The sequence below is a fragment of the Phyllopteryx taeniolatus genome, chromosome 11, assembly GCF_024500385.1.
Source record: "Phyllopteryx taeniolatus isolate TA_2022b chromosome 11, UOR_Ptae_1.2, whole genome shotgun sequence".
In the NCBI taxonomy this organism is placed as follows: Eukaryota; Metazoa; Chordata; class Actinopteri; order Syngnathiformes; family Syngnathidae; genus Phyllopteryx; species Phyllopteryx taeniolatus.
The window spans coordinates 8364550-8387258 of record NC_084512.1 but is presented as its reverse complement, the minus strand read 5'-3'; the positions used below and the strand labels follow the sequence as shown (position 1 = coordinate 8387258).

Genomic DNA, 22709 nt, shown 5'->3' with positions numbered 1-22709 from the left:
CCTCAAACCTAATCTATACAAACTGTGGCCTGTTGATTGAGCAATCTGACCTCAATGGTTTTTTTCAGGAAATACAGCTTTGCTGACCATTTGTTTTTTTTCGGGGGGGGGGGGGGGGGGGGCAATAAATGTATGATGAGAGTAGATATAATCTCTCTGGTAGTTTCTTCTTCCCTGGGAAAAGTCTGCCTTGGATTTCTGGCAGCAGGATGAGTTGTGTGTTTGAAATAAAAACGACATTAAGCTCCACGGGAATAAGCAGAGGAAGAGTTGTTGAGCAGGTTAAAATGAGCACCTGTGATTTCATCAAGCCTGGCTTATGACATTTTGTGTCTGCCGGGAGTTGCTCATTCAACTTGAAAACAATTGTAATTAATACTTTGCACTTGCAATACTTACAAGTCCCTGTACAATGAAAATTAAAAGGTCTTATACATTTGATACAGAGAAGATTTTTGAATTGTTAACAAGCCTGCCAGATTTGAATGAATAAATACATTGGCAAATATATGACATCAGGCTTCAAAATGGGGAAAAGGCAAGATGTTCTCCCAGGTGTTGTGGGCGTGTCTGCTGAATGCAGTTGGGGGGAAAAAAACATCTCGTTGAACTTTCAGCTGTCAATCAAGGGGCGGCGTGAGGGGTCATCCAGGTAATAAGTCATCACTTCGCTTGGCGTTGTGTTATGCGTGGGTCCATATAAGAGAGACACTTCAGGGAAAGTTCATCATTTATTAAACAGCAGCACACGTTATTCAGCCTGTGGCTCATACTGCAGACGTTTCAGCACATACTTCCTGCTAGTTATAAACCCAGCAATGCTTTGCATTTCAATGTATTACGGTAGCCCGAATAACACAAAATGCATAACACTTGGGAATTTATATAATGGCACCGAACTGTTCTAGAAATTGTGGCGTCTATGGAAGATGCTTTTTGTGTGTGTTGTATGCATAGCTTGCTAGCTAACTGCACACTGTGGTAGAAATGGGTCATGTAATAAAAACGATGTAACTTGCAATTGTACAGGAAACTCATTGATGCAAGAAAGCGCTCAAGTTTTTACATAGTGGGGGAGGGCCGACTGAAGCCAGAAGCCCAAGTACATCAATGGGCTTTCTTTTAGCCACGCCCCCAAAATCCAGACAACTGAAATGGGGAAAAAGAGTAACACATCTCAACAATTCAATACTTTTTCTCAGTCTTTGGACGTTTTCAGCAATTACTGGATCTTAAAACATATACAATTTATTTAAAGGGTCTCTAATTTCACATCACAAGCATAAAAAAACATATTAATATTATATACAGTGGTGTGAAAAAGTGTTTGCTCCCTTCCTGATTTCTTTTTTTTTTTGCATGTTTGTCACACTTAAATGTTTCCCATCATCAAAGACAACACAAAAGGCAATTTTTAAATGAAGGTTTTTATTATTAAGGGAGAAGAAAATCCAAGCCTATGTGGCCCTGTGTGAAAAAGTGGTTGCCCCCTAAACCTAATAACTGCAATGACTTTTTCACACAGGGCCATGTAAGTTTGGATGTTTTTCTCTCTCAATAATAAAAACCTTCATTTAAAAACTGCATTTTGTGTTAACTTGTGTTGTCTTTGACAAATATTTAAATTTGTTTGATCATTGGAAACATTTAAGTGTGACTAACGGGCAAAAAATAACAAATCAGGAAGGGGGCAAACACCTTTTCACACCACTGGAGACTCAGTGCTCAGACATTGAAAAAAAGCTTTAACAATTTTGTCCGGTTATCTTTCAGGATTCCATCGACTGACACGTTTTAAGGGCCATGGACATCACCAAAATAAAACAGCATACAGTATAACATCCCTTTGCATACTCAACAGGTAACTGCAATCATGATAGAAATTCCCCTTATGTCTATGGTAAGTTCCCTGTGTTTGCAGAGGAAAGAGATGTTATTGATGACCACTTTAAGAAGCCTGGGGCTCTGGCAGTATGTGGGAGCCAACACTGAGGACGGTGGCTGTCGGTGAACCTGGCAACTGATTGGTCAAGTACACGCCAAATGTGACCTTGAAATTACAGAAATAACAATCTGCATGATGTGGAACCAAATATTCTACTAAGAATTTAATATTTATTTTAGCTTTTTTTAAAACTTCCAAACGGGAGGAGTGCATCTATGAATGTTTATTACTCCACAATTAAAAAAAAAAAAGAATTGCACACAAACACAAGAATGTCGGAATGGATGTGATGAAAACCCTTGACTCACCTTTCCATTGCGGTATGCAGAAAGAGACATCAGAGGCTCCTTTGTTTTGGTCCCAGTGCTCTGGTCAACCCCAACCATTTGGCATCGAACACATTGACCTCTGACCTTTTTGATTTATCACACAAGAAGCATATTTATCTTTTTAAGACTCAACTTCTGACACATTAGAAGTCGTCATTTCATATCCCAATGTGTCAGCTCACCATGAATCGAATGTTGCCAATAATCAAGTTTGACCAATTATCCTCCTCAAATGGTTTAACCCCTGCAATGACGAAATTGGATCGGAACCGACTGATGATGTTCTGTGTGTCAAGCTCGGGGTAGTCTTGCCTTTGAAAGGAATTGCGGAAATTCCATGTTATTATATTGCACTCTCGAAATTACCCAATGTTATGTAAATGTAGAGGCGTCACATCCTGACGTCTTTCACTGCACAAAGTGCACATTGAATATTTTGAATAAGACATCATGTGTTCAAACCTGCTGCTCATTACTTTGTGAATGAGCTCCACACTTGCACGGTTGATCATGAGATACTGAGCTTCATTCACCAGGGAGAGCGATGGGGAGGTGACAGCTAGAAGGAAAATACTTTATATTACCAATCTATTTCAGGTACTCATCTCTGCTGGAAATCCTCAATGAGTGCACGCTACAAGATGGAGGAAATACTGCACACAAACTGCACATTCAACATTTGTATTGTTATTCAGTATTGAGCCAGTGCAGGCTCAATTATATAGGGAGTAATTGATACTTAAAACAAGGTAAGCATGGGATTCATAGAGTGGGCAGCACAGTGGACGAATGGTTTAGCATGTCTGCCTAACAGTTCTGAGGTTTGGTGTTTGGTGTGAATGGTTGTTTGTCTTAAGGGTGCCCTGTGACTGACTAGCAACACATTTAGGGTGTACAATGTAACACAGCCAAAGTCAGCTGGGGTAGGATAGGCCCCAGTTCACTAGTAACCCTGATTAGGATAAGTGCTATCAGAAATAGATGGATTGAGTTTATAGTGTGGCCTTAGTGGTAAGATAGTACTTGAAGTGTTTTAATATGAAGCACAGTAAAATTCTGACACAATTACCTGTATCAGACTTATTTTTCATGCATCGGATGAAATCAGGACTTTGTCTTATCAGGCGGCATGGCTGTCCAAGTAAGTCTGAAAGCCACGATGCAGCCTCATCACCACAGTCCTTAGTCTCCACCCTGGAGAAAGCAGGAGAATTGTTTTTTAGGAGATCCTGGGGATACTGAATTTGATATCAGAAACAGAAAGTAGTAAACTTTGTGCAATATCTAATCCAAGAATCGTCTACGTAGCCGTTTCAAAAAACATTGTCATCAAAAAGTATTAACAACACCTCTTACTCATTGTTCCAATTCCCATAAAAGATGGGGAAAAGTGAAAGATTCGTTTGAAATGATGAGGCCTTAAAATGTCATTTGTAGTCAAAAAGCACCATCTAGATTGCTGTAAAAGGAAAATGCAATGCTACAAGCTGCAAGTATAAATATCAAACAAATAGGATTTGTTTCCTGTCAACAACTCACCTATCACCACAAACTTTACTCTGACAGACTGGATAGCTTGCGTGCATTTCAGTCCTGATTTCCAGTGGAACTGAAATGGTATTCATCCCTGCAGGACAGTAGGAAAAATCCTTTAAGACAGAAAAATTACAGACTGATTGACAGCTCTTTTTTTTTTCTTTTTTCTTTTGCTTGAGCAGTGTGTCACGTTCAGAGAGACTGACTGACTTGATGCCTGCAGGACCAATTCGTTTGAGGACAGATGAACTTGTGGGCGAATGAGGCATAAACGTGGCTCTCTTTTCTGACTCAAACACACGCCATTTCCATTTACCACCATCCAGGCTCTGTCATATAGTAAACCTTGAGGTCCTACTGGCCAGTTGTGGGCCTAGAATACATGACAAAATGTAGCGTTTAAAGAAATGTTATAATGCAGATAGTGACCAAAAGTGAAAGAATAACACCAAGGGGATGGTCACACCTCAAATGCACCACATGATTTGATGGGATATATGTAGATGTTGGTCAATGTATAAGCCCCCTCACGGCTGTTTGGATGCACAGGTTCAAATCCCTTCTGTGAAACTTTCTTCTTTTCTTCAACTTTGTGTTTCACTTCATTGATATTGACTGTTTTCTCTTCATTTGATGCGCTAGCTGCTCTAAGCCTCTCTATTCTCGCATGGTCTACTGCCACTGGTTTCTTCACAAAGCACTCGGCAACAAAACTCAGGAACTTTTGACAGTCATCAAATGTTGACATGTAGCCAAATGACACACGAACAGATCCGGTGGGCTGCCCATCCACCAAGTCGATGGTGTCTCCGCAGACGTGGCCAGCCTTAAAAAAATAAAAAAATAAAACAAACAAAGTTTCATTCAACAAGCACATATATTGAAATAGTGTATTGCATGTCACAATTCTTTTTTACCTGCAGGTTACGCTTCATCTGCTGATTTGTTATCCCGAGAAAGCTCTGACAGGCTCCAGTGTTACAAAAGCAACCAGTGCGCACATGGATGTTGTACAAACTTGCCATTCTGTCTACCTGTTGGACAATTATTATGATATTCATCAGTGCTGCCAATGCATCAACAACTCAAAGTGTTTTTTACTTGATATGGCATGAGCAATTCAACGTATGCACCTGAGAATACCCTATTATTTCTCCACGAGAGTCGATAAGGTTGAAGTTTACGATTGCGCCCTGTGTGTTTGGACTGTCAAACTGGCCTTGTGTGTACATCTGGGCCACTGGTTGCCCGTTGCCATGGCAAAGACTTGACAAAAGCATGTAAGTGTAGCGCGCTAAGCCAAAGGTGTGCTGTTGTATGTTTTGCATTCCCCCTGAAAGAAAAAAAAAAGAGCAGAGGACTGTTGTTTACCTTTGCATGTTTTTTTGTATTGCTGTTACATACCGGTGATCCTGTAGAGAGCTTCAAAACTGTGGTTGAGGGCAATGATGTCCAAGAATGAGACGGTGCCATCTTCGTATCTTATCCAGGAAAAAAGTAACATGACGTTACAGGGTAGGAATGCGCAAAGTTATGGGGTTTTCAGAGATTGTCTATGCTTGGCAACGTTGTTCACGGCTTTACCTGTCAGAAAGGTTTGCAGCCTGCACATAATAATCTTCTCCAGAAAGGTAAGCTGCTGCTGTGCCTCCTCCAAAATAAGTCTTTTTTAGTATGGCTGCTGCTTGGTTGCGGACAAGAAGGGCCCCCAGACCTGTAGGGAAGCCGAATATCTTGTAGAAGGAGATGGGAATAAAATCAGCAGGGCAGTCTTGTAGGTTTAAAGGGGAACAGCTGACAAGCGAGGCCGCATCCAGCAGCACAAACCATTGGCCTCGACAGTCACATGCTGGGTAAAGACGTCTTGCCTGGATGCCTTCTACATGGCTAAGGGGATACTTCGTCCCTGAGAAGTTGCTCTGTGCCGGGTAGCAGAAGAGATGTGGCGTCTGACAAACCGCATCTTCACCCCGAGTCTTGTCTTTTGCCCTATTTTCCACTTCCTGGGGGGAGACGGGCAGGGTAACTACTCCCCGGTTAGATGTTAGACCTCTTATGCCAACAACAGATGTATGGTTGTCAGTGAGATAGCAGAAGTGACTGCCTGCCTTGTTTTCTGTCTGTGACCTCCAGGGGAAGACCTCTGCCACTAATTTGATAGCGGCTGTACAGCCAGAAGTGAAAATCACTGAGTACTCCTCAGCTGTAGTGTTGAAATGCTGCAATATCCTGAAAGAAAATGATCTTTTTTTAAAAAACTCATTTCATGCAAGGTAGTTTCAAAGAGGGCACATGGGCCCATTTGGAATGTGTCTAAGGGCATGATTGGAGCTCACCTGTATCTGACCCTCTCTACGGTCTCATGTGTCAACCTGCTGCTCGGGTTGTGGCTGTGAGGGTTTCCTATTAGGAAGATGATGCCATCCATCAATTTTAGAGGTTCATAAAATAACATGAGCTGAAAAATAAAAACAAATGTTGCTTCACATACCATACACGTTCCTTGAAATATCCAGGCAGTAGCTCCTGACCAGTGAATCCGGGTACAAAGTAGTTGCTGCATGATCCAGATATACAGTGCCTGTGTACAATAACAAGAATTGTACTATGCTGTGGAGTGTGCAGTCAGTTAACTTTAAAGCGCTCACAGCAATTCACAAAAGTGCACAATTCTAACCTTTAATTCGAGTGAACTCTCCCTCAAGCACGTCCTCCAGGTTTTCTCCGTAACCATAACAACTCCACACCTCCTTGAATGTTTCAAAAGAGTTAAGTTTGTGGAAGTCCATCGAGCTTCTTGCGATACGGCAAACTGTCTGCGTTTGACGCAGCTAAACCCTAACAGGCGCTAGAAAAGACAGTTACTGATTGATTTCCACGCTCAAAGTCTGCTGACCACGTGGACAGTTTCACATTGAACACTTCCTCAAGCACGTCCTCCAGGTTTTCTCCGTAACATAACAACTCCACACCTCCTTGAATGTTTCTAAAGAGTTAAGTTTGTGGAAGTCCATCGAGCTTCTTGCGATACGGCAAACTGTCTGCGTTTGACGCAGCTAAACCCTAACAGCCGCTAGAAAAGACAGTTACTGATTGATTTCCACGCTCAATGTCTGCTGACCACGTCATCAGTTTCACATCATGGTCTTGTTGTAACTTTAACTTTAATAACAAATGCTATTAAAGTTAAAGCTACAACAAGACTATAGCAAGTTGACTACCCTACTCAAACCCAATTGTTTTTTTTGTGACCGCGGACTTTGCCCCAGACACACAAAGACAGAGGCTAGATATTCATTAATAATGAACAGGTGAGAAAATAATTGTATAATCACGTGACAAAAGCCACACCCACACTCTTTCATCTCAGATATTTTTACATGGCTGTTTGCTTTCCGGCGGCACGGTGGGCGACTGGTTAGCGTGTCAGCCTCACAGTTCTGAGGACCTGGGTTCAATTCCCGGCCCCGCCTGTGTGGAGTTTGCATGTTCTCCCCGTGTCTGCTTGGGTTTTCTCCGGGCACTCCGGTTTCCTCCCACATCCCAAAAACATGCATTAATTGGAGACTCTAAATTGCCCATAGTGACTGTGAGTGCGAATGGTTGTTTGTTTCTATGTGCCCTGCGATTGGCTGGCAACCAGTTCAGGGTGTACCCCGCCTCCTGCCCGATGACAGCTGGGATAGGCTCCAGCACGCCCGCGACCCTAGTGAGGAGAAGCGGCTCAGAAAATGGATCGATGGATGTTTGCTTTCCGGCGGCACGCTGATTGACTGGTTAGAGTGTCTGCCTCACAGTTCTGAGGATCGGGGTTCAATTCCCGGCCCTGCCTGTGTGGCGTTTGCACGTTCTCCCTGTGCCTGTGTGGGTTTTCTCTGGGTACTCTGGTTTCCTCCCACATCCCAAAAACATGTGTGGTGGGTTAATTGAAGACTCTAAAATTGCCCGTAGGTGTGAATGTGAGTGCGAATGGTTGTTTGTTTATATGTGCCCTGCGATTGGCTGGGAACCAGTTGAGGGTGTACCGCGCCTCCTGCCCGATGATAGCTGGGACAGGCTCCAGCACGCCTGCGACCATAGTGAGGAGAAGCGGCTCAGAAAATGGATGGATGGATGTTTGCTTTCCGGCGGCACGCTGATTGACTGGTTAGAGCGTCTGCCTCACAGTTCTGAGGATCAGGGTTCAATTCCCGGCCCCGCCTGTGTGGCGTTTGCACGTTCTCCCTGTGCCTGTGTGGGTTTTCTCTTGGTACTCCGATTTCCTCCCTCATCCCAAAAACATGTGTGGTGGGTTAATTGAAGACTCTAAAATTGCCCGTAGGTGTGAATGTGAGTGCGAATGGTTGTTTGTTTATATGTGCCCTGCGATTGGCTGGGAACCAGTTGAGGGTGTACCGCGCCTCCTGCCCGATGATAGCTGGGACAGGCTCCAGCACGCCTGCGACCATAGTGAGGAGAAGCGGCTCAGAAAATGGATGGATGGATGTTTGCTTTCCGGCGGCACGCTGATTGACTGGTTAGAGCGTCTGCCTCACAGTTCTGAGGATCAGGGTTCAATTCCCGGCCCCGCCTGTGTGGCGTTTGCACGTTCTCCCTGTGCCTGTGTGGGTTTTCTCTGGGTACTCCGATTTCCTCCCTCATCCCAAAAACATGTGTGGTGGGTTAATTGAAGACTCTAAAATTGCCCGTAGGTGTGAATGTGAGTGCGAATGGTTGTTTGTTTATATGTGCCCTGCGATTGGCTGGGAACCAGTTGAGGGTGTACCCCGCCTCCTGCCCGATGATAGCTGGGACAGGCTCCAGCACTCCCGCGACCCTTGTGATGATAAGCGGCTCAGAGAATGGATGTTTGCTTTCCAGCAGGAGCTAAAAAAATTTGACCAATGAACATGTCCAACATTTATGTATTTTTAGTAAGGATAAGCAGTAAAAAGAAAATAAATGGAAATATAAATATACATCACAACAATATTTTCCATTCATCCAAAAGCGAGAAGAGTTATTTTCATGTTCAAATAAAGTGCCAAGACGATTAATTTAGTAAAATTTAACGGATTACACTCTCATAATAAGAAATGGCACAAATTAATATACAGTCCTCTATGATGGTTTTAATCCTCAAAGAAGCAATAGGTTCATAAAAGACAAAGTGGCTTACAATGTTATTTTATCTGACCTAAGGGGAGTCAGCATTTGTTTAGGGTGTATACTGCATGTCTTTAAATCTAACTGGAACTAGTTACACTAACAAATTTTAAGTAATCCCTCCACAATAATCTCATTACATACATAATCCCAACCTCAACAGAAGTATCAGCACAGAAGGGGGTATTAGTCACAAGTGACGTGCAATTGCAATGTCTTATCATTTCAAATGAAGAGCAATATAACTCTTTGTAGAATCAAAGAATGAACTTTTATTGACCTTCTTTCTTTTCCTTTTCATTTTAATTTCTCAGAGTAAATCACTGAAGATACATACGCCTTTTCTTCTCCTGATGAAATTAAACAATTGTATTTGTAAAGGAACTACTGGGGAGTTGTATTGAACTGCGAACTGAGCAGTGCTCAGATGTCTAAAAGAGAGCCATGAGGCTCACAGCAGCCATCATTGTTTCCGTGCAACACAGTGAATAGTAATTAAATATGCCACTTATGCTTCACTGATTCACTTCCCTCGCAATTTTGAAGCTCAGCTGAATACATTTTTCTGTGCAGAACGGCTGTATTGTATCTAGTCTGGCCTCATTTCTAGGGCAGAGGGGCTTGGTGTGGGGGAGGGCAAGGCAGAGAGAGGGGGGAAGCACCCCACGATGACATTGTGCTTAACATCACTAAATACCTCCAACGCCACATTGTCCTTTCCAGCCCTCAATTAGTTGGGCTCCAACTACAACAAACCAATTTCATACTAGATTTTTTCTTTTAACCTTGAAAATGTACTTTACAACATCGGTAAACTGCATCATTGTATGTCTGTTTTTTTTTCCATATATTTATCAATATTTTTCCTTTTAATAAAAGGATTTTCCTATTTTGTGGTGGCCCTTACTGCAGCCAGTGCTATCTGTGGCTGGACAGTGGCCAGCACATGAGACTCTTTGCCCTGCCCTTAGGCCTCTTCAGCCTGTGGATCTTCGTGTGAAGGAACGCCTCTTTGGTGGCAGGGACGGGGAGAATTAAGCAAGAGATGTGGGTTCACTTGCCCTGTGTAGGGGCTTATCTTGGGCTAAGCTGAGGGACTAATAGCAAAGCCAGCCTCCACTCTAGCTGGTCTAAGGGCACAGAGAGCCATCTGTCCACTCTGTTGATAACTGAAAACAAAGGAAGTAAACACTGAACACGGACAACAAACTAAGAGGTTATTCCATTAGGAGCTGCCCGATATAAAGGAGAGGAGTGAATGGTTTGCAAATAAGGTCAGTACATTTTTTTTTTTTCTTGTTTCATTAGACCTCCATCCAGAGATACAATTACAAGAGGTAGGGTGTTCACCGTCTACTCTGGACAGCCAGCAGTGTTGCAGAGAACTGTAATGATGGCAATGAAAGAATGAGCATCTTTTTACCTACATACAACTCCTGATTTCCATTAATGAGTTGAAATTACTTAAGATGGCTGTTTCCCTTTAGTTTGGTGCATTAAATTTACTTTAATTGGATTTGAGCAGTGCCTAATAAACTGATTCAAGATATTATACTGCAGTTGTAACATACAGTAAATGTTACTGGCACATTAAGTTGTGGTAAGCATTGGTTTCTATGCTCCTCCAAAATGCACTTGATTAAAAAAATAAATAAAAATGAAGCATTCTTGTTTTCGATACGAAATTAATTTACCTGCTCATTACCATGTTTAAAAACCATAAAGAAATCCATGTAAGGGGTTTCACCTGCCTGAATGATTAATATGCTGTTTTAATTGTGTTTATTATGATGTATACTCTGTGGCCGCCATTGTACGCCAGTGTTTTGTTCAGAGGTCTTGAGTAGGCGCTGACATACTAGAGGTGACAGAAATGGGTCAAAAGGGTATTAGCATTAACTAAACAAATCCTGGGCTATAGGATTAGGAAGAGATGTTGCTGTTTTGTTGATGTTGTCAATGTAAATTTATAATAATACACAGAGGAGAGAAAATAAATCTTCATTGTTAGGATCCAAACAACCTCAAAGGCATTACTTGGATTTGGTAATTGAGTCATAATAAGCACAACAACAACTCATTATCAAATCATCATCGTATTTAATTCTGGAAATTGCATTAAGATTAAGGTAAACGCTCCTCTAATTTCTTTGGTTTTCTATTAGGTTTAGAATGGCAGCAAGGAGTTCATCATTCATTGGTTAATGTAAGTATCCGAACAGGGATCTGCGGGCGGGTCAACGGTCATGTATTACAAATGTAATTGTGTACACAAAATCCTGCTGTAGGATCAGATGAATCTGGATTAACAAGTAACAGCTCATGGGCATGCACCAATAGCATGTAGCCATGCTCTCGTCCCCTTTTTACCTTCCTGGGGTCTCAGGGAATCAATCTACTGTACATTTGCTTGAGCCAACAGGGTTTACATGAGGCTTCATGCGACAGAACCCCACCCCCCCCACCCCAGCCCCAGCCCACAAAACTCGCACTGAAATACAAATAGGAAGTTCTGTTCATTGAATTTGATCATACTGTTGCCAAGGAGGCTACGGTTTACATAAAAAGTGCAATTGTCTTCCACGTGTCAGACATTATAGCCTGTATTGTAGGGGAGGTCTGCATGCTCCAAGAACACTTCGTGGTTTCTCTTTTTCTAAGATAAAAAGTATAACTTTCTTACTCTCAAAATATTGTCATTTAATGTGGTTAAATTTTTTGTTATTTCTCTGTCTCTGTGTTATTAGCAATGAGCCTCTCTTCTGACACAGAATGCCTCCACACATTCTTCATTTGTTCTGCATAGACAACAAAGATTGAATTCACAGTGTCTTCCGAGCTGAAATTGTGGGTCAGTACATTGGAGACCTTCACACACATATCACTTGATTGAGCTCTCCACAGTGGCATCCTTTGTGTGTTATCATATCCAAGGGAGTCACACATCTTGTGTTAAGCCGGAACCAAAGACTCAGTCCCATGTGAAGATTGCACCTCGTGATAGGCTTATCTTCCTTCCACTCACAACCACAGGATCAGGAGAAAAACCTCACTGGTCCAGTCTCAGTGCCCTGATGTGATTCTGAACATCTTTACAGATATAAATCAGTTTTATTTCTGCTGGAGATTTATGCAATGATGATGCGTTCAAGGATTTTGTTATAAAAGCCATCGCTACTACATTATTACGATATTCCTTTTTCAGCACTTTTAATCTGAAGGCGGCGGCACGGTGGTTGATTGGTTAGCCCATCTGCCTCACAGGACCGGGGTTCAAATCCCGGCCCCGCCTGTGTGGAGTTTGCATGTTCTCCCCGTGCCTGTGTGAGTTTTCTGCGGGTACTCCAGTTTCCTCCCACATCCCCAAAATATGCGTGGTAGGTTGATTGAAGACTCTAAATTTCCTGTAGGTGTGAATGTGAGTGTGAATGGGTGTTTGTTTCTATGTGCCCTGCGATTGGCTGGCGACCAGTTCAGGGTGTACCCGCCTCTCGCCCGAAGATAGCTGGGTTAGGCTCCAGCTCGCCCGCGACCCTAGTGAGGATAAGCAGTACAGAAAATGGATAATCTGAAGGCATTCTTCCAAGAAGTCACAGTGGCAAATGATATGTTTCTGGTATCCCCCAGGCAGCAGCAACTTTACAATAATAAAAGGGCATTCAGCAGTGAAAGTGATGACAACAACGTCTCCATTAACTATCCATCTACGTTATAGATGTCCTTGAAGCACCTGGAATCGTGGTAGATCTCTTGTCTAAACTGTTTTTATTCATTTGCAGAGTATTTACATAAAAGTTGTGAAAACACAGGGCATGTCTGAGAGGGAAGAAATGGCCTCAGATGGGAGCCTGAATGTTACACTGACACTGAGGCTGTTGATGCATGGAAAGGTAATTGACCAATGTGGAATAGTGGAATTAATTCGCTGTAGTATTGTTTTCATAATACCTGCTTTGTTGTTGCCTGTTATTGCTGTTATTTAAGGTTTCTTTTCATTTCAGGAAGTTGGCAGTATAATTGGAAAGGTAGGTTAATTTAAAAATGAATCATCCTTCCTTGTGTCAAAGCCATGTTTAAGATAATTGTAATCGGTGATTCCACTGTATTTTCTTCTAGAAAGGGGAAACAGTGAAGAAAATGAGAGAGGAGGTAAGAAGTAAACAAAGTGTAACTCGGCATGTTCTCACAGGTCTGAAACCACATAGAAATTAGATTGGATATTTTTTTCGCAGAGTCGCGCTCGCATCAACATATCAGAGGGATCGTCTCCCGAGAGGATAGTAACCATCACAGGACCCACAGAGGGAATCTTCAGAGCTTTCTCCATGATTGCACAAAAGTTTGAGGAGGTCAGTATTGCTGACATCCTTATATTGACTAAAATTTGTGCTAATATCAGCAATGCATTGTTGATCTTTCCCTCAGGATATAACGGCGGCAATGGCAAACAGCAACGTGACTAGCAATCCGCCGGTGACACTTCGCTTGGTTTTCCCAGGGAGCCAATGTGGCTCGCTGATTGGAAAAGGAGGATCTAAGATCAAAGAGATCCGAGAGGTGGGAGGCCTTGCGTTTCTGCAGTTTTCTGCCAGGAAGTTGTTTGCATACGAATAAGAGGAGACCACTTTTTACTTGATGTTCAGGCATCAAGTGTCTTCAATTATCAAACACTTTCAATCAAGCCTCCATGTTTTTCCTCTCCATACATTTTGTAGAATTGCATTGGCAGCTGCACATAAGAATCGGAATGACTGAGCTTGTACAGATGTTTTATACCCATTTGCCTGTAGATTATTTATGTGCACCTCTTTAAATATTAGTGCCCACGTTTCTATTTGGCTTGCAGCTGCTCTTTGCATGTCCGTCTTTTATCAGGGTAAAGCTGCAGGTGCTTGAGACTGCATTTCAATTTTGGGTGATGGTGTGCTCTTTCTGGCAATAAGTAGCCATTTTGCTCTGTTGTCTTGCGATGTCAAGACCACAGGCGCCCAGGTTCAGGTGGCAGGAGACATGCTGCCGGATTCGACCGAGAGGGCTGTCACAATATCTGGCACTCCACAGGCCATCACTCAGTGTGTAAGACACATCTGCTCCATCATGCTGGAGGTAAGTACTGTCAAACCGCTCTTCATGATCTATGTTTAGACACAGGTTTTTTTCAAATTTGTTTTGTGTTCTGGAAAAAGCTTTGCATTGAGGTTGAGACATTAAGCACACTGTAGGTCATATCCAATGACATACAGAATCACCTGTACCCCTTACATTATGCCATCCATTACAATACATTTCAAATGTGTCGACACTTCCACTAGTAGTAGTATTACGATACAGTATTTTATTATACTATATATTATGCATATAAATTTTTCTGTTTGTCGAACGCTTTGGTGGAATTTTTACAAAGACAACTTTTCAACCATTAAGCTATTATTTCTGAAGTGATCATTTCCGTAACCACACGAAATTAATTAGCTACTTCATAACCTTTAAATCTACTCACCTTTGCATTCATGAAGCTGCTATCAATTAGCTGGGTTATTGTCGCATAATATGATGAAGCATTATCACAGTAGCTTTTTTTTTTTTTTACTAAATATGACAGAATAATTTGTATTTTCAGAGTTAAGCAGTTGGGAAAATTAATGTATACCTCTTCCCAACCCTGTGGCAAGAGCACTATTACCCTCATCCTAGAAAAATGAAAAGTGTTGTAAATTAAGAGTTTATTTCATCTGTGGCATGCAAGGTAACCTTCTCAACCGATTAAACAGCTATTAAAAGATTCAGCGAGGGATATAAGTGATGTAAAATGTATCAATTTTAGTAAGAGTTCTCAGATTATTTGGTTTTCATGACTTTGTCTCTAGTGTCCTCCAAAAGGAGCAACTATTCCCTACCGCCCAAAGGCCATACTTGCTGGAGCCCATGCAGTGTTAGCACAACAGCACTCCGCACCAGTAAGTTTCCATGTATATGTCATGTTTGCCTTTTTGCAAAAACAGAAGAGTTTAAATGTTGATTTTTAGGCCAGGGTTTCTCCAAACTTAACATTTAAAATTCCTTCCTGACACACTAATGTACAAAAATACATTATGCCATGGACATACAGTTTAACTATAAATGAATGCACATATAACTCATAACAAACATGAATCGAGATGTCTTTAGCTATAAAAAGGTCTGTACCTTGAATTTGATCAATAAAATATCTTAAAGTATTTTACCCTGTCAGCCTAATAAAAAACTACTCTGGAACCCCTTTTTCTGTCTCAACCGTCAGTTTGTTTTGACACTAGAAGCAGAGATATCTGTTGTCGAACAGCAATATCACCTTTCATATTGCACAAACATAAGCATTAATTGGGGTAATATGTAATGATTAAAACATATTCAACAATATAGCCAATGTGTGAGGAATATAAATGATACCCATTTACATTATTAATTCCCTGCAGTGTGAAACATAAACGATATCGTGACTCAAGCTGATGTTTTCCTGGCTTGCCAGTGTCCTGGATTTGGCACAGACTGCTTTTTTTTTTTTTTTTAATCAGACATCTGTTATTGAATTTCTGGCATGGTCAAAATAGGAGAAAAACATCAGCTGACATTTAGATGAAATTCCATCAAACCCATTACAGCGATTGACTATGGAAAAAGCAAGGGAATGGATTCTCAATAAAGCACTCAATGGCTGAGTTTACTTTTCATGCTCATAAGTCAATTTGTATGTCAAATGACACATAATCACATCTCTTCTCTTGTACCATCCAGGCATTTGCACTTCCAGGGCAATATGCTTTTGCTCATCATGATGTAAGTGTGTTCATTTCAATGACGGACTCCTCCTTTTTCTGTACAACTCTGCCCACTCCCACCAGTCCCAATGATCCCTTTTCTTAACCCCTTCTCAGCATCAATGAAACTCTGATTTGTCAACATTACTAACACTAACACCAATTAGCAGCATGCTCTGATTGAAATCAAAGTTTAAATGTAGTCCCTTCATGATCAAGTTGTAGTTTTGTAGCCAGAGATGTGACTCTATTTTCAGACTACTTCCGTGAGAATCCAGCATGCTTTGTGAAGGAAACGAATCTTCTCACTGACACTATCTGTGATGTTTGTGAACTTCAGATTGTCTCTGTATTGTAGCTGTCAACTCCTCTGAAATAATCCAGTTTGATTGGTTAGCTCTAACTTCCTTCCTACCCTGCAGTTGACCAAGCTTCACCAGTTGGCTATGCAGCATATTCCCCTCCCTTCCCTTGGGCAGAGCAACCCTACCTTCCCTGGTACGTACCCACGGCTCCCCAGGGAAGACCATCAATCCCTCTGTCATCACTCCTCTTCCAATCACAACATCGAACAACCCTGGTCACATTAGAGAGTATCAGAGAGGCCTCCATTCTCTCAGAGGTCATTCCCTTTCTCGGCTTAATTGTTAGTGGCTACTTCTCACAAAGCACAAGTGGCGATCAAAACAAAATGTGAAACCTGCAAAGTCGGTTAGTGTGTGGATAGCATGTAGACTTTATAGACAAAAGTCAATAGAGGGAAACAATAGAATTAATCATTGGGAGTTGGTCCCTGATTAGCAGTACTTTTGTGGATAGACTTCCTCCAAGATTTTTGACCATCATGACCAATATTAATACAGTAGCATAGCAGGACCAAGTGTTCGTTAAAACCGAGAGAGAGAGAGAGAGAGAGAGGTTTTATTCCGAAAAGGTATATTTAATATAATTATGCAGTATGAAAGCAATAACTTTGTGCTTATGACTCAATTAAATACATTGCACATAAAGTTGAAAAATTTTGCTCACTAAAAGTTAATAAAACAAGAAAAGTCTTAAATATGATATATATTGTACTAAAAAGTTAAATACAACTGAACTGTACTTTGGCGGTGATTGTTTTGCATACCACTAGAGGGAGCCCATGTACCACTTGTGGTACGTGTACCACAGTTTGCGAATCACTGATCTAAAGGAAGCTTTATGAGGTTAGGGGTTATGAATATTGGTTGTCCAGATCTGCTGACGCACAAGCTATGTGTCTCACAAAGGTTTTTGATGGAGTTTAGGTCAAGTTTCTCAAATTCTTCCACAATTCTTCCTTTGTCGACCTTCATTTTTTTAGTGGGACACACTCATGATGGAAAAGTTTTAAAGGCAATTCTCCAAACTGTTCCCACAAATGGAGAATTATAGACTTGTTTCAGAGGTGATTTCTGCCCAACCCCTGATAAATGAATACATTCAATGAGGCATATCTAAATACTTTTGTCCATATAGTTCAAGCAAGTTCTCAAAGAGGGAAATGTGAAGATGACAGTAATATTTACAAATTTGTGAATATTTAACCATTTATCCCTATTTCTCAAATCCTCTGAAAATGTAAATCCATTTGCCCAATTTCGCTCTCTAAACAAATCCCAATCTCTTGACCCTGCACCTTTCCCACCCAGAAATATCTCCCCTCAAAATCTAACATTATCTTGGGCCAGACTGTCCCTGATATCATCAACCCACATTTTCAAGCAGTCTGCCACAACTAACTGAACCTGCACCACATAGACTTGGACTGATGTAATATAAGTCAAATATGACAATATAGCATTAGAACTGTAGCAGTCTGAAATATGTGGCTGGAATGGGTGTTAAATATGTTTGTATTGTATAGTACACAAGTTCCTAAAAACATTATTTTTACTACTCTCATGTTATCAAAAGTAATAACTACTAAAAGTAGGTCAAATTGTGATATCATAGAAGTGGAACCCATTAGTGCCATGCGGTTGTGAGCATTCTGTGTCCTACTTTGCAGGATTGGATGCGTCCGCCCCCACAAGTTCACAGGAGCTGGCAATACCTAATGATGTAAGTGTCTCGTCGTTTGTGTTGTGGCAGTACTAAAATCCACCCCAACAATCTGAATGTTGTATACTTCATTAACCCTCTTGGTGGCCATCTTTGATGAGCAATGTTTGGGCACCAGTAATTTGATGGAAGAACTGTATCCTCGCTTCCTTAATTCAACCATCCATCCATCCATCCATTTTCTGTGCGTGCTGGAGCCTATCGCGGCTATCGAGAGCGAGAGGCGGGGTACACCCTAAACTGGTCGCCAGCTAATCGCAGGGCACATATAAACAAACAACCATTCGCACTCACAGTCACACTTACGGGCAATGTAGTTGCCAATTAACCTACCGTGCATATTTTTGCGATGTGGGAGGAAACCGGAGTGCCCGGAGAAAACCCACCCAGGCACGGGGAGAACATGCAAACTCCACACAGGCGGGGCCGGGATTTGAACCCCGGTCCCCAGAACTGTGACGCAGATGTGCTAGCAAGGTTTATAAAATTATTAAATTGATAGTAACATGCATGTCTCAGGCCATCACTCAGTATTGTTGTTTTAATGACCTTTTGCACTCTTTTTCACACAGTACAACAGTAAATAGTGAGAAAAAAAAATACAAAACTGATTTCTACAAAACTTTATTGAGTGTTGGTAAATGGGACAAGGAAGAACCCATTAAGTTTGTGCGGGTTTGGATAAAACTGCAGATACAAGGACTTAGTTTCACTACTTCATGTTCCTATGCCCTATGGCATCAATCAACCCATCAATCCTCAAAACCATAATGTAGCCTGTTAATTAACAAACAGATGGACACATATGCGACACCCCTTCAATATTGTTACGCACTATTAGCTTGTGTTTATTTGTGGAGGTTTGGGAAGAGCTCTCAAATTTTGCATTATTTCTAAAAGTGAGCTGTAATCTCTTCCCACAACTTGAGCTAACTTCTGGGAATCCATTCCTCTGAACAATTTCCTGTGGTGCTTTGTTGTTATTGTTGTTGCTCCCCTGTGATATTACTGTATTTCTGTGAAGGGGAGAAACATGAGCTCTTTTGCAATTTACATTATTTCCTTTTCTGCTCTCCTAGTTTATTGGCTGCATAATTGGAAGACAAGGCAGCAAGATCAATGAAATTCGCCAGGTCTCGGGAGCTCACATCAAAATTGCCAGTGCCACCGATGGCTCGGCTGTGCGCCAAGTCACGATCACAGGCTCACCGGCAAGCATCAGCGTTGCCCAATACCTCATCAGCGCCAGGTAAGACATGATGCACAGCTGCCATTTAAAGCAGGGCAGCACAATGCACTCTGACATGACAGCCCACCAAGCGTTTGTGTGAGGGGAGAATAATTGTGGTCAAGGTGTGGTTGAATTTGTTGCAGCTAACTGCTCCAGCCTCTTGACTCTACATAAAACATCCTGATTGCCTCTGCTTTTTAACACATTGCTACTCTGACTCTTATGTTTTATCCTCTCTCTTCCCTCCTCTGTTGTTTTACCCACTTTCTGTCCCTTCACGTTCCATTGTCTTCTCTTAACTTCACACCGTCTCAACATCCCCTCCAACATCACGGCGTGCAGCTTAGAGATGGCTAAATACACCATGCAGGCTGCTTCGGCTGCGACCCCAGTTGACCTCAACATGAGCTACGCTCAGTCTGCTTCCACCGCCTCCAATGCTGCTACCTCTCTAGCCGTTCTGGCGGCCACCACCCCAGCTCCCACCAACATTAACGTCCACTCTCCCGCAACCTTGCAGGCCATCCAAAATTCCCACTATGCCGTCCCTGTTTCCAGCCTGCTTGGCATGAAAACACTTCCCGTTCTGGCTGTCCACCCAGCAGCCGCTACCAGCCTAACTCAGGGTTTAGCCCCTTACACTACAAAAATATCATCGTCTGGCATCAAAAAATCTGATCGACAAAAGTTTGCTCCATATTGAGTCCTCTTTTCTTGGACATTCCTGTCTAATTGAATTAGAAAATCATGGTGAATGTGTCATTTGCTGACACAAAATATGCAAGGTTTACAAATGTAGCACTTGCTTTCCATTAATCAGGAGAGCTTACTTATCATTATTGAAGAAGGCGGCAGAGGTGCATATTAACTCAGTATCAATTGCATAATATGCAATGTACGAACTCAGGCTTGCTTTGAACCCAGGAAAAAGCACACATTTCTTATGGCTTCATGTCACAGAGCTTTATATGAAGACTTACTCTAGGAGATTTGCTTCTTATTATGCAATGTTTACTTTCTGTGTACCTGGACCTCTTTTTGATAGAGAATTTCTGTAGGCAGCAGGCTGGTAAATGGTTTGTTATGTACAATAGAAGTGGTTGTGCTTAGTATAATTAAGAAGGATTGCTTAATTTCTCTGTCATATTTCCCCACGTTCCTTCACTATAGGCTCTCATCAGGGCTCACAGGCTTGGGTGTTCTGTAGTAGCGTGGCACTGTTGCAGTTCTGATGGGATTATTCTAAAGCCACACTGGATTCTAGTGGATTTCACTCTGCACAGTAATCCTGTAGAGCAGGACTGGTCCAAACAACTCATTTCTTGTTTCTGCTTGTTTTTGTTAAATCTCCATCACAACCGATTAACCATTTACGTCAGAAACTGACGCAGTACAGTTATTGTGAAACATTTTTTTTCATGCGTTCTTGATGATGGTCTGTGCTGAAACATTGCAATTTTGTAATGCTTGATGTTTATGATATGGATTTGGAATAAATGTGACCTTTTGTTAATAAAAGATGGTTGTTTTTTATCAGCGGAATTAGAATGGTCTATTATGCAAATGGTTTATTATGCAAATGACTCCATAATAAGTTGGAAGGTTCATTCATTGTTTACTCTTAAATGACTTTGAGTTTTTATTGTATTGAAATTAGGACCAAATAGGAAAAAAGATGACCTGGCCTTAATTTAAATAAATATCTAGAGAGTCTTAATCCTATTTTCAAATAAAATACTATTTATTGATAGAGTGCCTGGTGGTATAATTTGTCCAAACCTATGCTACATACTTTCAGTTGACCCAAAAAAGAACATGATGGATGGATGGATGGATGAATGTTTTTGTCCTGTCAAATCATAAATTGGGGCATTTTGGATGCAGACATTTGATAGTAAACATACTTGCAAATCCCAGGTGAACAGGAAGGAAATGCATAATATAGCCTATTAAATATTCAGCACAAGGTGCAGCAAAATTCTGAACCTAAAAACAGAAAATGTTAATCACCCAAGTGTATACTGTCGTGCTAACAGGCTGATAGTGTAGTGTAGTTACTGCTCTGTGTGCCCAATGCTCCGTCGCAACCTTGACCCTTCTGACTGGATGGGCCATTTAGCTGGGAATAAATGTTGAAGTGCAGATGATCAATAGTTAATGGGGGCCAAAATATAATGACAGTGAAGAATGACATTCAACCTCAGGCAAGGTGTAAGAGCAGAGAGAGCCGCTGTGTGTATGCTGATGTGAGTTCAGAGCAGAGAGTGAGTTGCATCACAGTCAACCTCCGATGCCACAATACTTATTTCCGTCTTCAACTGAAGAGAATAGAGTGGTCTTTTTAAAATAAAAATAAAGTATTTTATTGTACTGTTTTGTTACATTGTAACAATGGTGGGATGCCTGTGTAAATGGTAAATGCTGAAATGGCCAGACAGGTGCGTGAGGTTTCTCGCTTGATATTCTCCCACCCTGTTGTGTTGAAAACAATAGCATATTTTACACAAAGATACCTCAAAATTATGAAACTCTGAATCAGAATATATCTGCCTCTGTCTTTTATACAGAAACTATCAAAGCAGTTTATTGCGGTTGATGTACAGCACATCGGCATGGCATCTGCAAACGGACAAGCAGATGTGTGAAAGTGACAATGTCAGCGCAGGGCCACAGTAAGGATGAAAAAGGGATGACGATTCTAAGTGTCCTTGACTGACAGGCACCCTGGAGAACAATATTTTCAATTTGCAGCATTAACATGGAGGGGCCCAAATGAAAGCCATGTCGTGATTCCTAACTGTTATTTAAAATACCAAATAGCTTTTAATCACTCCTAAAATGACTTGTTGCTCTCTTGACGACCAATTTACAGATCATATATAAGAGATACAATATTTTAAATCAGTTTTTATACATGATTTTGTTGATATGTCAAAACATTTTATTTTATCACAGACATATTTCAAATAGGCGGCACGTTAGTGATTGGTTAGCACATCTGCCTCACAGTTCTGGGGTCCGGGGTTCAAATCCCGGCCCCGCCTGTGTGGAGTTTGCATGTTCTCCCCGTGCCTGCGTGGGTTTTCTCCGGGCACTCCGGTTTCCTCCCATATCCCAAAAAACATGCATAGTAGGTTAATTGAAGACTCTAAATTGCCCGTAGGTGTGATTGTGAGTGCGAATGGTTGTTTGTTTCTATGTGCCCTGCGATTGGCTAGCGACCAGTTCAGGGTGTACCCCGCCTCTCGCCCGACGATAGCTGGGATAGGCTCCAGCACGCCCGCGACCCTTGCGAGGATAAGCGGAACGGAAGGTTAATGAATGACATATTTCAAATAGTAGTAATCACCCTCTGAAGTTGTGGCTCTAAACATACATGCAACGCTGCTACCAAAACCTTTTAAGCCATCTCGAGGAAGAGAAAATAAGTGAGCCACATGACTCAGCAGAAATGATGTCATCAAGCTAATACTGTATCTGCGACTATGGGTAGACTAAGGGTAAGTCCTCTCCCCTATTTTTTTTTTTTTCTTTTTTTAGTGTTGTTGTATTTTTAAACGCAAAATACAAAATAAATGGTCCCCTCTTCAAAACCGTCGGTGCCAAAGTGGTCTTCCAATTCTTGAATGAGCAATTAAGCG

General features: G+C 41.6%; 2 protein-coding genes across 9 annotated transcripts; one reads left to right on the top strand and one right to left on the bottom strand.

The window, feature by feature from the left end:
• Positions 1–718: 718 nt before the first annotated feature.
• mocos (molybdenum cofactor sulfurase) lies at positions 719–6833 on the bottom strand. Of its 2 annotated transcripts, XM_061790700.1 has the most exons (16): positions 6488–6833; positions 6302–6391; positions 6147–6213; positions 5919–6039; positions 5395–5813; positions 5215–5291; positions 4944–5143; positions 4728–4844; positions 4277–4636; positions 4021–4183; positions 3814–3901; positions 3344–3468; positions 2737–2833; positions 2457–2586; positions 2254–2358; positions 719–2050 (listed from the first exon to the last, which is right to left on the bottom strand). In XM_061790700.1, the coding sequence occupies exons 1-16, from the start codon at positions 6597–6599 to the stop codon at positions 1949–1951; spliced, it is 2373 nt and encodes a 790-aa protein (XP_061646684.1). In that variant the 5' UTR covers positions 6600–6833; the 3' UTR covers positions 719–1948. The 2 variants fall into 2 exon arrangements, with proteins under 2 accessions (XP_061646684.1, XP_061646683.1); XM_061790699.1 differs by having other exon boundaries at positions 5395–6039; positions 6488–6832.
• Positions 6834–9885: 3052 nt separating this feature from the next.
• Positions 9886–20642, top strand: zgc:110045 (uncharacterized protein LOC664755 homolog). Of its 7 annotated transcripts, none has more exons than XM_061790420.1 (15): positions 9915–10229; positions 11121–11161; positions 11703–11806; positions 12735–12845; positions 12957–12980; positions 13072–13104; positions 13188–13304; positions 13381–13512; positions 13933–14061; positions 14823–14912; positions 15730–15771; positions 16175–16250; positions 17785–17837; positions 18917–19086; positions 19411–20614. In XM_061790420.1, exons 4-15 carry the CDS (start codon positions 12768–12770, stop codon positions 19769–19771), a joined length of 1305 nt encoding a protein of 434 aa, XP_061646404.1. In that variant the 5' UTR covers positions 9915–10229; positions 11121–11161; positions 11703–11806; positions 12735–12767; the 3' UTR covers positions 19772–20614. The 7 variants fall into 7 exon arrangements, with proteins under 7 accessions (XP_061646409.1, XP_061646410.1, XP_061646406.1 ...); XM_061790424.1 differs by having other exon boundaries at positions 9916–10229; positions 12940–12980; XM_061790425.1 differs by having other exon boundaries at positions 9886–10229; positions 11703–12845; positions 20239–20642.
• The last annotated feature ends 2067 nt before the right edge of the window (positions 20643–22709 follow it).

What these genes read in the sequence shown, in the direction of transcription:
- mocos (XM_061790699.1), bottom strand. Translation starts at nt 6,599, where the DNA reads ATGGACTTCCACAAACTTAACTCTTTTGAAACATTCAAGGAGGTGTGG. An exon ending in GTAGAGAGGGTCAGATACAG is followed by an intron (nt 6,040 to 6,146) that starts GTGAGCTCCAAT and finishes ATTTTCTTTCAG; the next exon opens with GATATTGCAGCATTTCAACA. An exon ending in AATCATGTGGTGCATTTGAG is followed by an intron (nt 4,184 to 4,276) that starts GTGTGACCATCC and finishes CATGTATTCTAG; the next exon opens with GCCCACAACTGGCCAGTAGG.
- zgc:110045 (XM_061790423.1), top strand. Translation starts at nt 12,768, where the DNA reads ATGTCTGAGAGGGAAGAAATGGCCTCAGATGGGAGCCTGAATGTTACA. An exon ending in TGAAGAAAATGAGAGAGGAG is followed by an intron (nt 13,105 to 13,187) that starts GTAAGAAGTAAA and finishes TTTTTTTCGCAG; the next exon opens with AGTCGCGCTCGCATCAACAT. An exon ending in CACAACAGCACTCCGCACCA is followed by an intron (nt 14,913 to 15,729) that starts GTAAGTTTCCAT and finishes TGTACCATCCAG; the next exon opens with GCATTTGCACTTCCAGGGCA.